Source organism: Bactrocera tryoni, chromosome 1 (genome assembly GCF_016617805.1).
Source record: "Bactrocera tryoni isolate S06 chromosome 1, CSIRO_BtryS06_freeze2, whole genome shotgun sequence".
Taxonomy (NCBI): domain Eukaryota; kingdom Metazoa; phylum Arthropoda; class Insecta; order Diptera; family Tephritidae; genus Bactrocera; species Bactrocera tryoni.
In genome coordinates, this window is record NC_052499.1 from 22,648,632 (window position 1) to 22,662,640 (window position 14,009).

A 14,009-nucleotide genomic window follows, 5' to 3' on the forward strand; every position below is an offset into this window, starting at 1 on the left:
AAAAGAGAGTCTCTCACCCGAGGCTATTGTGTCCTTTTCATTGATTTGGTTTTTTTACTGGACGTGTCCCAAACCCAGCGCGCAACTCTGGGGAGAGATGATTCGCCTTCTCACTTTAACTCGCATACAAACGGATGTGTTTTTTCTACCCAGAGGATACTTGCTTTAAGACCGACCATTTCTGGGCGCTCCCAAGTGAATGGCGCTCAGAGAACTTTGCTCACTTGAGTGAACTTCTACACAATGCAATGTTTTATACGTGGGTTAATTTGTACGTACACTGCCTACACAGAACTTCACTCACAAACATTTTAGAAACCTTGGTTTTCAACTCATAAGCCAAATAAAAGTTCAAAGCTATCAAATATTTTGTTTTGAAAAGTCATAAAATCATATTATTTTGTTTGTCATTAATTACAGATTTTACAAAATAAAATACAAATATTTTACAATACATATTGTGCATATATTTTTAAATATAAATAGCTAAAAGAACATTTAAGAAAAGAATCATTTTTGATTTGTTTGTCCTTCGTCCATTTTTGCACGCCGCATTTATTGTCGAACGCACTTAACACTCACTCTCAACAATCAGTCTTCCGCAAAATGAGCAGTAAGTAGACGTATTTTCTTTTATTTCCTCATTTACCAGAAATTGAAAAGCTTAATGGGTTTTATTAATATTATAAATATCCCTTTACGCCACCTGCACTTCCTTGCATACATACAATCCACTCAAAATCCGATCAACCAACATCACCCATTCAAACAGAAGCCGATGAAGCATGTCCACCACTCCCTGTACCGGAATCAAGTTCGCCACCCAGTTCCAATACGCCACAATTAAGCATAGATTTACCATGCGAGCCTAAAGCGTCTGAACAAACCGCCAGCAGTGATTTGTCCGCACGTTCTCGTGTAACTGTAAAAGACACCAATCTATCAGCGCGTTCTAAATTAAGTGAACATCCACAAGCGACATCACGTTCAAAAGTCCCGACCACAGATCATGCTCAACGTTTCAGTTCAGCGTCAAAGCATAGCAATATGGGCGCTGGCGATGTCGCTTCACAAACGCGTCGTGAAATTGGCACAAATTCCGACAATCCACATTCGTTTGCGAAAATGCAACCCGGCAAAGAAGGTCGCCAAGAAGTGCTGGAACCGTGTGACAACCGCGTACCACCAGCGCCAACGCCACGCAATCCAATTACCGGTTTGGGATTGGGCGAAGATGGTGTTGGAGGCATAAAACCGAAAAAACCAAAGGATCGTAGAGGTTCGCGTGACTGGGAAATAATTTCTGAACGCTTTTAGCGGCAAAGTTATTTAGGGCATTTAAAAAGTAGAAAGTTAAAGTAATAACAATAAGAACTTGAAGATTGAGTGTTTAGATTTTTACGATAATAAATTATCTTTACAAATAGAAAGATGTACCAGATAAGGTTGAAAATGTGGAGGTAAAACATTTCTGGTTACGAGTATGAGTACATCTTAACAAATGTAATTTTGCAATTAAAAAGGAAGTCTAATCGTCGTATTCTCGTATATTCCGAAAAGCCTCACATAGTAACTATCTCGACACCCCTCATATTCAATGTATGATCCAAGCAGTGAATAACCAATTTTTTATAACTGTAGAAAGTCACTCTTCAACTCGGAAAATGTTCTACGGATCATTTTGAACAATTTTTTCTAATAAACTATGGGTCAAAAACTGAGATAGTGATTTTCAAAGCGAATTGTAGCTTTTAGGGATTTTAAACATTTTTGAGATATTCAAATGTAATTTAATGCACAGGGGTATTTAGATATTGTGCTGATTTGTCTGAGTCATACAGATCGGACAACAATAACATATGTATGTATATCTTCCAAGCAACCGATTATTCAGTTTTTTAATTGCCCGATATGCTACCTGCGCACCATTATGCAGAATTATCCTCTAATATATACTTAAAAAAGATAACGAAAGTACAAAAAAAAATCGGACAACTATAACATACATATATCTCCCACACAACCGATATCTCTAGTGTACGTAGAGAGTTTAGAGGAATTAAATTGGTACTTTCTATTTTTATGACACTTCATTTTATGCAAAGTACCGTAATGAATACCTAGTAATGCTAATTTAATGTAATTACTTTTTTTCCTTGATACCTCCAGTACTTCCCAATACTTTGATAAGTACTGCTTAATTTAATACTATATAGTATAATAGTTATGAGAAAGTCGTTAATTTAAATTTAAATAATTATAATTTACATATTTTCTAATATATTTGCATTTTTATTTACATTTAGATGGTAATCCCGTCACCGGTGAGGGTTACAAGCCCAGCAATTCTTTCAACAATGCGGTGCCCACCCTGAATGGTGCCAATCAGGTCATCAATAAGAATCGCATTCCACCAGGTGGATTCTCCTCAGGCCTCTGGTAAATCAAGTTTTTATCGCCTGTGTATTGTTCGTTCCGTGTTTGGGGAAAAATCAACAACAGAGAAGCGAGGGTCTGAGATGAAGTGATGAAACCGAAAAAAGATAATAAAAGAGCAAATATATTACACACACACACAACCAACACAAAAATAAAAAATCATAAAAATAACTAACTGATCATCAGCAAATCACATAATGATAACAACAGCCGTTGAAGGAATAAAATGTCCTTCCCTTTTTTTAAAGCAAGAATGAAATGAATGTATGGATGGGTGGAGAGTTGCGGTGGATATTCATATATTACTAACCGAGTAGGGAGAAAACATTTTAAGAGCAAAAATTTACATATAATAAAAGTAGTTTGAAGACGATAAAGAATTGAGGAGAATGCAAAATAACTAGTATTTAAGCTAATCAAGCAGTAAATAAAAAACAATATACATGCATACACACTACTACACACACACAACAAGTGTTATACAGCGAAAAGTAGTAATACAAACATAATTTATTTAAAAATTCGTGGTCCCAAAACCTGCTACGAAAGAAACTGGCTGGCTGTCAATTGACGATTCGAACATGAAATGCAAACAAAATAAAGCAGCAACAACAAATCAATACAAATTACATGCAAATGATTATGAAGTAAAATTAACAGCAATATTTGAGCAAAATTGCATAGATGTGGTTAATACGGACAGCAATTACACTACAAGTAACAAATGTGCATAGCAAAATTGAGATTTATGCACTCGAGCATAAAATCTATAATTTTCCAAAACTAAAAAGCGAGAAAACATACAAACCTGCATGGCATTTGGCAATTTTCGTACGAACAACCGCACAACCAACACCACCACCACCCCCACTATCAGCAAAGTCAACATCATCATCAAATTGCAATTATAAATTCAAGCTTTTGAAATTATTCGAAGCTTTTACAATTCATCATTATCATGTCGCATACATTTCCATTTGCATCACCTGAATACACACACACACACAACCTTAGCGTGTACGAAAAGTGCTCAACAACGAACTGCAGCTCTTACCAACAACTCAACGAACTTAAAAAACGACGACGTCGGCTTAGACGATTAACAGATGTTGCTTTAGAAATTAGAAACAAAAAACCTAAAAACCCCCAAAAACATAAATATTTGCTCAATCAAAGCTGCAGTTTGTCCGTCGAAAAACATATAAAAATTACAACAACAACAGTTCAAACGCATACGTCTCTTAGCAGTATCTTAAAAATACGATTTTAGCGCGCCAGCACAACACTTGGCGCGTAGATTTTGTAATTTCCAGCCGAAGTGTATCGCCCTTCTAAATATCTACCAAAAAGAAAGTGCGAAAGGCACAAAACCAAACATAACCAAATCCACCCGCATCCAACATCATTCACAACAATATTGATGAACTGAAGAATAATAAGCTAGAACAACAACAATGAATTATAAAATATTAATCACTACATCGTAATTAAAAAAAACAAACAAAAAATCGTAAAAAAAAAACAAAATGATGTAATAAAACATCATTCATACCATCACACATACATACATGCATTCATATAACCACTAGCATTCATTTCTACGATACTTGAAATCACACATACATACATAATTAATTAAACATTAAAATGCCTATAATTTGCATTCATTTATTTTAAATCATAATTATAATTATGTTCTCCTAATATATATATTTTATATCTATATAAACGATACATCTACATATAAACAAACAAAATTTAAAAGAAAAATATATACATATTACAATGTACGCTAGTATAACTTGTAACGATTTCTTATTGTGTCGAAACTCTAAAATTGCATTTCTTTAATACATATAGTTTTTTCAAAATTATTTATACTACGCAAATTTTTTAAAGCATGTTAAAATATACAGTTAGATACTCTTTTCAACACATCTTCAAACAAACATACATATATACACATATAGTTGTATAACTAATTGTAATAAATTAATAATGAAATGAGTTAAAAATAACATACCATTTATAAACATTAAACATACGTATAATATACACACATACACATACACACGAAAATTACATTAAAACAAAACGCATTTGTAAAAAATTGTAAACAAAATTTGTTTAATAAATTTCGTATATTGAAAAATTCACTTAAAATAAAACCATTTGTTGTTGTTAATAATGAGATTAATGAGGTAAGTTATGCTGCAACATAAATTCACCGATATTTTGCAGCTAATTGATTGAAAATATAGTATATTCGAAAAATTCAGAAAATTGATAATTAAATTTAACGAGTAGGGAAGGCCTAAGATCGGGTGTAGCCGAATATTTCATACTCTTGCAGCATGCAAGAATCATAGCCGTGGTAATACGTGCAGGTGTTGGCAAACTTCTTATTTAAAACGTTACGAAAATATTCAACATACATTATTCGACGAAATCGTGAAAGAATTGCAATTTAATTTGTCCAATTCAATTTAATTTGTTTAATAACTATATTTTACTTCCCGCCAGCGAAAATTTTATTCAAATCACCCTCAAATCCGATATTTGTTATATAAACTCAACAGAAGAGGCTAAATTTAATATTATCAATTGAGCTGCAAAACAATATTATGCTATTGACCATACTATATATACGGTATGGGCCCAACCGAAAGTTTGAAAATCTATATAGGAAATAGGTGTAGTATTGACTCGTTTTGATCAGCTTTCGGCATTATTATGTACTATTAATAGACCCAGATGCTCTCCGAGCTTTATTAAGGTACCTCACATACCGTCAACAACATATAAGGAGTAAAGTCGACCGGATGTTGAAAGATGCATCGTTAAAATAAAAACAATAATTAAGATAACTAAATTATAAAGTCAGCCGGAAGTTCGAAAATTATTCTATTATGTGCATATATGTGGGCTAAGGGAAATATTGACCCAATTCAATAAATTTTTAGCATACAGACATACTATTATTACACATTGAATGATATTTTTGGCAAAAAGTCAGCGTTTACAGGATTTTGAAGCTTGAATAGTTTTCGTTCGATTTGGACAGTTTTTAGTCATAAGGTGGAGCATCTCAAAGGCGCAATTCGTGCAAAGCTTTATCCAGATATATTTATTGGTTCTTGATTTGTGGCAACGAATTGCCCTGTGCACAATGATACAACTTCAAAGGTTTGGGAGATATATGTATACACTAAAACAGATCCACTCATGCCCCTTATTCTCTTAATTTGCACCTTAGTTATGGCAATTTATGGGTTTTTGATTAATGGTGTTTTGTGCCCGTGACAGTGGTGCGATTATGATCATATACGAATATATATATGCTAATTTTTACTCAAGCTACAACTTGGACGGACAGACGAACATCCGAATTTGAACTTGACTCGTCATTCTGATCATTTACATACATATATAACTTTATATCTAACTCGATTAGTTTAAGATGATACAAACAGCAGTTAGGTGAACGAAACTGGTATATTATTAGGTTGTCAAAAAAGTCTTGCGGTATTTTCGCTAGTTGGCGATGAAAGCGCGTAGTTCTAGTTTTATCGCATCGGGTCATGCTATACCTTTTTGGAAAGCTCATTTCACGCGCTAACACGTGTTTGATTGATTGTCGTTTCTTTTAAGTCGTTCGTGAGTTATAGCGTCGCAAACATGGAGCAAAATAAAGAGAAAATACGGCATATTTTACAGTACTACTACGATAAGGGCATAAATGCATCTCAAGCCGCCAATAAAATTTGTGCAGTTTATCGACCCGATACAGTTTCCATTTCCACCGCACAACGATGGTTTCAACGTTTTCGTTCTGGTGTAGAGGTGGTCGAAGATGCGCCACGCCCCGGAAGGCCTTTCGTCGAAAATTGCGATAAAATCGCTGAATTGGTCGAAAGATACCGGCATAGTAGCAGCCGTAGCATCGGTCAAGAGCTGGGCATGAGTCATCAAAAATGCATTTCAATTTCAATAAAAAAAAAAATTCAATAAAAATACCGCAAGACTTTTTTGACAACCCATTATATAACAACATGCTGCAAGAGTATAAAAAAATAAACTTGTCACAATAAAAACCGGCGTATTGTAAATGGGGAGAATCGGACCACTGCCACACTTTCAAAATGCAGTTATTCGAAAAATAAGAAAATGTTATAACTTATCCCCATATTAAGATACAAATCAGTAATTTGGTGCAACGAGGGACAACTGTAGCTTGAAAAGGAGCGCGTGGCTCCGCTATAATAGATTTAACATGCATGCATATCTCACTAACCACTAGAACTAATCACTTAAATTTCCTCAGGATAATCTTTTTGTTACCTCATCCGACAGTTTGAAATCGGATGATAATACCTCATATAAAGAGCGATAAGTGACTAAATATACATATAAGGTAGAAGATGAAGCAAAATCCTATATGTATGTCAGTAACACAACATTCTTATGTTATGTTATGAAAAAATAACTTCCATCTGATTATTTGACTTTACAGTGTATAATTCAAGAGTCAATGACGTTATCGAAATAAAACTTTGCATACAACATGAATTTAAGGTATGCGATCTCAAACTTTTCAACTCCCCAGTTGCTGAATGTGAGTACCCCAGTGGCCATGCCTAATTTGTTCTGTAAAAAATAGTAATCAATTTGCAAATGCAAAATATTACCCAAATAAATATTTAGAAACTTTATTTATCGATGTCCGTTGATTCAGGCGGTTTTACTTCATTACAATTATTCACTTTTGTTTGAGAATCTTTAATAACGTTACTTTCTTCCACGGGTGATTCCAATTCAACAGTAACAGGACCATCATTTTGAATGTGAACTTGCATGTAAGCACCAAATTTACCATCTGCAATTGGTAAAAATAATTGTCTTATTTATATACATAAGTACAAACTAAAGCGCGCAGACCTTTAACTTTCGCTCCATCATAATCCTTACCCAAACGTTTAAGAAATGAGTTATATAACTTTTGGGCCGCATCACCTTGCATAGCTAAATGGAAATCAGGTTTATTTCCTTTAAGCCGATGATAGAGTGTAAATTGCGAAACACACAATATTTCCAATTGTTCATCTTTGACGCTTTTCTGCCAACGTTTACCCGCCGTGTCTTCGAATAAACGTAAAGCAAGGAGTTTGCGTGAACTATAATTATCAAGTTTTATTAAATAAATTTAAACGGTACAGAACAGACTTACATATATTCCACATCCTTTTCTGTGTCTGAATGTGTTATACCTACGAGCACGCAAAGACCACGTCCAATGGAACTAATAAGCTCGTCGCCAACTGAAATGCTGTATCATTTGGAAGCCATTATAATATATTACATATATACCATTATGTGTACCAGTAACTTTTGCGGCAGAAACCCTTTGTATTATCGCCTTCATTAATAATCTGTTTTTTTAATAACAAAAAATTTATAAAATTCAAATGCTCCGGAATTGAATGCACGTCCAACAGCTGATATTTGCTTACACAAAAACAGCTGATTCTAATTAATTTTCATGTCATATGTACAGTGCGAAGTAGGAATGACGTTTCTATCATTGTTAAGTGCTAGTTACAGGAACAGCATAAATCTATATCCGGTAGAAAGTTTATATAAGTGTGTCAACTAAAATACTTATTTAATTTGCTTAATAATGCATAAGTTGATAATTAATATACATGTATTAGCTTCTTGAGATAGCGACATTATTGGCATACAACTTTTCATGCATATTTTACATTGGAAGGGGAAGTTGTTGGGGTTCAGTGTGTTTGTTCAAATCTAAAGGCATAATTATAAATAAACTGTTTTCCTTTAATGCCGGCTACTTGGCGAACAAATACAACCACTTAGTTCATTCCTAAAAACTTTTCATAAATATGCCAACTATTGGATAATAATACCACTACACTCTGATCTACAATAAATACGCTGCTGCAATAAAAACAACTAATAATATATAAAATTCTCGTAAATAAATATGTTTCTACAGCAACAACATCTGTATCGTAGGTAAATACATTTAAACGTTCGCAAAATTTCAACATTTTTAATCTTTTCAAAATAATTTATATTTGTTTGCAAATATTTTATAGATGCATACACGTGAATTAACGGTAGGTGGTCAAAATTGGTAATAAAAATGTTTATTGAACTATAAAATAATAAAAGTTCCATTAAGAATATCGTTCACTTATAATCTAATCACCGTTTTATATTTTCGGATTTATAAAGACTATTGTACTAATCTAAATTAGATTAAGAAATGCGCACAATGTTGCATATTGTGAGTTGCATAGCGGAATTTATGACCAAGCTTTTGTTTGCTATTTCAGTCTTGTCAAGTTTTCTTTTTTATAATAGTTTAATTTAAGTTAATGTCATATTTGCAATCACCAGGGGGTCCACTACCAAATATAGGTTCTCCCTCACCGCTACCACCAATTATCTTTAAAATATCAGCTAGAGTGTATTGACCAATAAAAGTATTAATGCGCTATAAATGAAAATGGAACGTTATCGTTAAAGGCATATACCCTTATCAATTCATATACTAATATACATATGTAATATAATAATATATATATTATATATATACATATGTATGTATGTAAATATTACCTCTTGTATATATTGCTCTGAAAAGTCCTTTTCATCAATCCAAAGATCCCCCAATAGTTCCAAGCCTAGTTCGTTGACTAAAGCATGAAAAAAATCATTTATTCGTTCCTCCTCGAGCAAATTTTCGAAGTCCATATATATTTCACCTACTGTGACCTACGCAGCAATTTTTTAATATGTGCATATAAAGAATGAAACAATTATAAAAATATTAAATTAAATTATTGAACAATTTACCGTAATACTCAAATTTCGTATGCTAAGGAATTTTCCGATGCCCAAATTAAATGATATTTGCAGGTTTAAGTGTTTTATATGTGCTCTAGTAATAAAAAGAAATCAAAGTTATGTAAACCTTACAATTAAAATATTACATCTACTTTCTGTGCATTACCATCACCGCTCAAATTCAATATATAGGCCAAAGATCCTTTGGCAGTGTAAATGGATTTAAACTCTGTCATTGGTAAAGTGATATCAATTATTGATTTTCTTATTGTAGAAATACGTAAGTCTATATCAAAATCAGATAATCCTGTCAGGTTGAAATCAGTGACAGAGCCTGTGAAACTGCAAATATTTTGTATGAGCAGATCAGTAAAGTATAATAGTATAAATTTCACAAGCAATGTTCTTACTCTACTAAGTATTTGTTATTAATTTCTGTTTCCACATGGTGGATTTTAAAAGGATCCAAGGCTGGCAATCCTAACTGTGGAATAGGATGACACATGCGAACACGTAATTGTTCCAAAAAGTTCAAAATAGTATCTTCATACAAACACTCAGCCTTCCGAATGGTTTGCAACAATACAGCAATTGCCAATAATTTAACCTGGCTTAAACGACTAGCAGGCGTTTTTGAGAATCTCATTTCGATTTTTGGTATAGAATATGTTTTTTTTTTATAAAAATGCAGTTTACTGAATCCTTCGTGCAGCTAACGTGTTACCGCCTGCAATAACTTAAGCGCTACTGATCATCACAAACTTCAGTATATTGAAGTTATTTCTAAAACACATATAAAATACTTTATCAAATTTATGTAAATAAAAACAAAAACATACCTCTGAGATAAGCCGACTTTATCAATAGATTTGTATTTTTCTCTACCGCCCTTTATTAACAATAAGTATTAAATTAAATTAGTTCTGAACTAGTTCACAAGTAACTGATTTTAAACTGTACCAAGTCTCCCACTCCCTTCTCCATTCTTCCTACAAAAGCAGCTATTTATGTATTTGACAAAAAAAACAACGTTAACTTCGGCTATAATACCCTTCATAGGCACATTATAAGGGCGCATTATAAGGGTATAAAATACATGCTATAATAGTCCGATTTTATCCAGATGTTCAGAGATTGTGGAGATGGCTGCCAAATTTCAGGACGATACCTTACCAAATAAAGAGGTTTTCAACACAAGGACGTGAGTTTGATCGTTCTGTTGTTCCGACAAATGTGAAAAGCGTGAAAAGTTGAGGAAAGAATGCACTTATATAAAGACGGACATTAATAAATCGACTCAGCCCGACTCGCTGATCATTTATACATATATGTATATTACTTAACAGAATCTCCAATGCTTCCTTTTGTGTGTTACAAAATAGTGGGGAGCTTAATATATGTACCCTGTTTAGAAAATAATTAAGGTTAATCTCTAATAGCAACGTGATGAACCACAGAGATTTCTCTATTAGATCTAATATAAAACACCGTAAATATTTTGTTTGTTCTTACAATATATGCAAAATATAACTAACGGAATAAGAGCTCATTATATATTATACTTTGTAAACAAAGTTTAAATAACTAAAACAATTCAAATTCGAATACATTAAACTTCACTTGGTGGCTCCCTCAAATGCTCAGGAATTTCTTGTAGTTCAGTTTTAGTTGCATTTAAAGCAACACCTTCAGGTAAATTGCGTTCAATGTACTCGAGAAAAGTATCTAATGTTGAACCCGTCATTTTGTGAAAATTCATGTAACGGAAGTAGGTGCGCACTTCATATTGTACACGATGTTTCTTATAAATATGCACCGATTTTAGTAGAGTCAAACGATCGTGATGTGCCTTACGCTCAGCCCAACTGAAAATATTGGCAAGTAAAAAAGAAAATAATATGAAGTAAAATTGCATGTTACTATGCGCACCTTTTGCCTACTTCAATATTTAAGTGGTTCGCCGCCGTCGTTGCAAACCAGGCATAACTTTTGAGCACTGCTGGATCAACTCCACGCAACTCAATTTCTAATTTACTAAATAGTTTATCTTTCTCGACGGCAACTTCATTAATAGCAGGAGTTGTAATATTACATACAGGCTCCGCACTGCTGCTAGCGGTTTCTGTGCTATACAGCACCGATGTAATACGAGGCAGTGATAAGCCAACAGAGACACGCTCCAATAACAAACTGCGTACCGCCTGTAAGGGTTGAAAAGCTATTATTTATTATTTTATTTTAATTAGTTTTATATGTTCACCGATATCATGATTCCAAAAGATTTTAGTTTGTTTTGGAAAGAGCGGAAGAGGTTATGTAAGCCAATCAGCTGGGAATATTTTATTTTTTTATATTTTGAGTTAGCACTTGCTTGTTTATAAATACTTGTTCACACTTCGCTATTATTTTAAGTAAAGCATTTACCTTTAAACTAAACTATCAAAATTTTATATCTGACGTAACAGATGTATTTAGTGGTTAGGACAAAAACAAAATAGTTTTATAATATTTAAATAATTTTTTATGCCGACAAAATCAAAAAATGTTCAATGTTAGAAAAACCGAATTGAACAAATTAAAACAAAAATAAGACCGATGTAATTTTACTGTTTACAATTTAAAAAATAATAACAATTTATTAATAAAAAATAAATTTCATTCGGGGTAAATTTATTTAATCATCTACATAAAAAGTTGGCAACTACTGCTTTAGTGCACACCCGTGTTCGCAGCACGTGCAATTGTTTTGTTTTTGAATACTACGATGGATCAAGGTAGCTACAATTTAAAGATGTTTATACACAAATATTTAAAATATTAGACCAATGTTACATTTACACTTTCAAATTAGATATGCCTGAGCTTGTTGATGAGGAGCACAAAAATGTTTGTACCAATGGAGATAGTTGTAGCGATGATGACGATTTCAGCGAAGCTGATATGGAGATGGAAGCAGTCGTCTGTTTATTTTGTGAACAGCAATTAAATTGTGTAGAAATAGGCTTGGAACATTTAAAGAAAGATCACGGCATTGATTTCCAAAAATTAAAAAGTAAATTCCATATGGATCAGTATGCGTTTATTAAGTTGATAAACTGTATACGTTGCGAGAATGTACCGGCAAAACAAATTCTAGCAGCCGATATAGCATTTTGGAATGATGAAAAATATTTAAAACCTCAAGAGTACGAAGCTTGGCTAAGTTATGGTAATTACTAATAATACATTATATTGCTTAATATATACATATATATACTATATATATAGTACTAAAATATACATTTCACCTCCAAAGATTATGATGACATGCCTGAGGTGTCTGTGATAGGTAACGAGAGCGCTACCGCAAACGAAAAAAATTTATTATCAACAATAAAATCTTTACAAGAAAAGGTTAAAGAACAAGACATTTTGCTCGAACAAGCAAGAGAGGACATGGCAAAAATGCGTGTAAGTTTTCAACGACTACTAGATAAGGAAACAGCACCAACAACGAATGAGCGAAATAGAAAATTAAAATCACCCAATTCAGTTGCAGGCGTTTCATTGGAAGCTGATAACAGTTATTTCAGTAGCTACGCACATTTCGGCATACACCATGAAATGTTGTCCGTAAGTGAAAAAAGTGCCTGTTCTTAATTAGCTTTTATTGACGAATTATTTTATTTGAAGGATGTAGTTCGCACGACAAGTTATCGCGATGCATTATTATTGAATAAAGAATTTGTTAATGGCAAGGATGTGCTTGATGTTGGCTGCGGCACCTCAGTACTCTCAATTTTCGCATCGCAGGCCGGAGCAAAATGTGTCGTTGGTATAGATAACTCCGATATTATATATAGTGCAATGGATATTGTGAAGTAAGACATTTGCTTAAGATCCCTATTACAACATACTTATATGTATCTCATTTATTTCCTTTAGGCGAAATAATATTAACAACGTTACATTGGTTAAGGGACGCTTGGAGGACACAAATCTACCACAGGAAAAATTCGACATTATAATATCAGAGTGGATGGGATATTTCCTGCTATTTGAAGGAATGTTGGACAGTGTAATTTATGCGCGTGATACACACCTAAAACCGGGAGGTATACTGCTTCCAAATCGTTGTACAATGAGCATTGCTGGCTATGGCAGTGAGTCGCTCTACAAAGATCACGTGACATATTGGGACGATGTGTACGGTCTAAATATGTCAAATATGCGCAAAGAGGTACTACATGAACCACTCATCGATGTGGTGGATGCCGAACATATTCTCACTGAACCAAATATGGTAGCTGACTTGAATCTACTGAAAGTCGATTTGAATTATTCAAACTTCACCTATTCGTTCAATCTCAAATGTATCAAGGGTGGCGAATTATCTGCGTTTGTGGGCTACTTTGACACCTATTTCGACCTTCCGGTGCCGGTGATGTTTAGCACCTCAGCGGAAAGTAAACCCACGCATTGGAAACAAGTTGTATTCTTTCTAGAGAAAACGCAAAAAATAGCAGTTGGAGATATTGTCAAAGGCAACATTGTGTGTCGCCGAAGTCGGAATAGCGCTCGTTCACTAGACATAACAATTGAAGCATTTGGAAATAAATGCACTTACTATTTAGATTAATTTCTTAAGCAAGAATGTTGAAAACATCTGTATATTTCCCAATTAAAAAAAAAATAAATTTTTGAATGACATCTGAAAT

General features: G+C 33.5%; 6 protein-coding genes across 13 annotated transcripts in view; 3 read left to right on the forward strand and 3 right to left on the reverse strand.

Annotated features, from left to right (window-relative positions):
• The window catches only part of LOC120766440 (microtubule-associated protein Jupiter-like), a 226,067-nt gene extending 222,173 nt beyond the window's left edge, over positions 1-3,894 (forward strand). For all 5 annotated transcript variants that reach the window (XM_040091970.1, XM_040091953.1, XM_040091978.1 and 2 more), the window contains one exon: positions 2,307-3,894. In XM_040091970.1, the coding sequence (XP_039947904.1) occupies positions 2,307-2,443 (137 nt within the window). In that variant the 3' untranslated portion in view covers positions 2,444-3,894. The remainder of the gene's footprint in view (positions 1-2,306) is intronic.
• LOC120766464 (microtubule-associated protein Jupiter-like) lies at positions 445-2,276 on the forward strand. Its single transcript, XM_040092001.1, has 2 exons — positions 445-613; positions 773-2,276. Exons 1-2 carry the CDS (start codon positions 607-609, stop codon positions 1,315-1,317), a joined length of 552 nt encoding a protein of 183 aa, XP_039947935.1. The 5' UTR covers positions 445-606; the 3' UTR covers positions 1,318-2,276.
• A 3,086-nt stretch (positions 3,895-6,980) lies between the features above and the next one.
• On the reverse strand, positions 6,981-7,939 carry LOC120779567 (D-aminoacyl-tRNA deacylase). Of its 4 annotated transcripts, XM_040111917.1 has the most exons (5): positions 7,807-7,939; positions 7,667-7,757; positions 7,378-7,613; positions 7,148-7,315; positions 6,981-7,086 (listed from the first exon to the last, which is right to left on the reverse strand). In XM_040111917.1, exons 1-4 carry the CDS (start codon positions 7,859-7,861, stop codon positions 7,149-7,151), a joined length of 549 nt encoding a protein of 182 aa, XP_039967851.1. In that variant the 5' UTR covers positions 7,862-7,939; the 3' UTR covers positions 6,981-7,086; position 7,148. The 4 variants fall into 4 exon arrangements, with proteins under 4 accessions (XP_039967851.1, XP_039967863.1, XP_039967857.1 ...); XM_040111929.1 differs by lacking the exon at positions 6,981-7,086 and having other exon boundaries at positions 7,122-7,315; positions 7,819-7,939; XM_040111923.1 differs by lacking the exon at positions 6,981-7,086 and having other exon boundaries at positions 7,122-7,315; positions 7,667-7,754.
• A 635-nt stretch (positions 7,940-8,574) lies between these two features.
• LOC120771421 lies at positions 8,575-10,041 on the reverse strand. The gene is made up of 5 exons (XM_040099409.1): positions 9,723-10,041; positions 9,469-9,654; positions 9,322-9,406; positions 9,085-9,240; positions 8,575-8,959 (listed from the first exon to the last, which is right to left on the reverse strand). The coding sequence occupies exons 1-5, from the start codon at positions 9,956-9,958 to the stop codon at positions 8,828-8,830; spliced, it is 795 nt and encodes a 264-aa protein (XP_039955343.1). The 5' UTR covers positions 9,959-10,041; the 3' UTR covers positions 8,575-8,827.
• Positions 10,042-10,806: 765 nt separating this feature from the next.
• LOC120771428 (28S ribosomal protein S10, mitochondrial) lies at positions 10,807-11,663 on the reverse strand. Its single transcript, XM_040099423.1, has 3 exons — positions 11,573-11,663; positions 11,242-11,513; positions 10,807-11,177 (listed from the first exon to the last, which is right to left on the reverse strand). Exons 1-3 carry the CDS (start codon positions 11,579-11,581, stop codon positions 10,922-10,924), a joined length of 537 nt encoding a protein of 178 aa, XP_039955357.1. The 5' UTR covers positions 11,582-11,663; the 3' UTR covers positions 10,807-10,921.
• Positions 11,664-12,006: 343 nt separating this feature from the next.
• On the forward strand, positions 12,007-14,008 carry LOC120771405 (protein arginine N-methyltransferase 1). Its single transcript, XM_040099383.1, has 5 exons — positions 12,007-12,086; positions 12,164-12,520; positions 12,608-12,924; positions 12,985-13,172; positions 13,237-14,008. Exons 1-5 carry the CDS (start codon positions 12,077-12,079, stop codon positions 13,928-13,930), a joined length of 1,566 nt encoding a protein of 521 aa, XP_039955317.1. The 5' UTR covers positions 12,007-12,076; the 3' UTR covers positions 13,931-14,008.
• The last annotated feature ends 1 nt before the right edge of the window (position 14,009 follows it).

Bases quoted from the DNA above. Each gene is read 5' to 3' on its own strand.
- LOC120779567 (XM_040111917.1), bottom strand. From the start codon at position 7,861: ATGAAGGCGATAATACAAAGGGTTTCTGCCGCAAAAGTTACTGGTACA. The intron at 7,758-7,806 runs GTATATATGTAA...ACAGCATTTCAG, and splicing joins AGTTACTGGTACACATAATG to TTGGCGACGAGCTTATTAGT. The intron at 7,614-7,666 runs GTAAGTCTGTTC...TGATAATTATAG, and splicing joins GAAAAGGATGTGGAATATAT to TTCACGCAAACTCCTTGCTT.
- LOC120771421 (XM_040099409.1), bottom strand. From the start codon at position 9,958: ATGAGATTCTCAAAAACGCCTGCTAGTCGTTTAAGCCAGGTTAAATTA. The intron at 9,655-9,722 runs GTAAGAACATTG...AAATATTTGCAG, and splicing joins AATAACAAATACTTAGTAGA to TTTCACAGGCTCTGTCACTG. The intron at 8,960-9,084 runs GTAATATTTACA...TTTCATTTATAG, and splicing joins CAGAGCAATATATACAAGAG to CGCATTAATACTTTTATTGG.
- LOC120771428 (XM_040099423.1), bottom strand. The intron at 11,178-11,241 runs GTGCGCATAGTA...CAATATTTTCAG, and splicing joins AATATTGAAGTAGGCAAAAG to TTGGGCTGAGCGTAAGGCAC.
- LOC120771405 (XM_040099383.1), top strand. The intron at 12,925-12,984 runs GTAAGTGAAAAA...TTTTATTTGAAG, and splicing joins TACACCATGAAATGTTGTCC to GATGTAGTTCGCACGACAAG. The intron at 13,173-13,236 runs GTAAGACATTTG...TATTTCCTTTAG, and splicing joins AGTGCAATGGATATTGTGAA to GCGAAATAATATTAACAACG.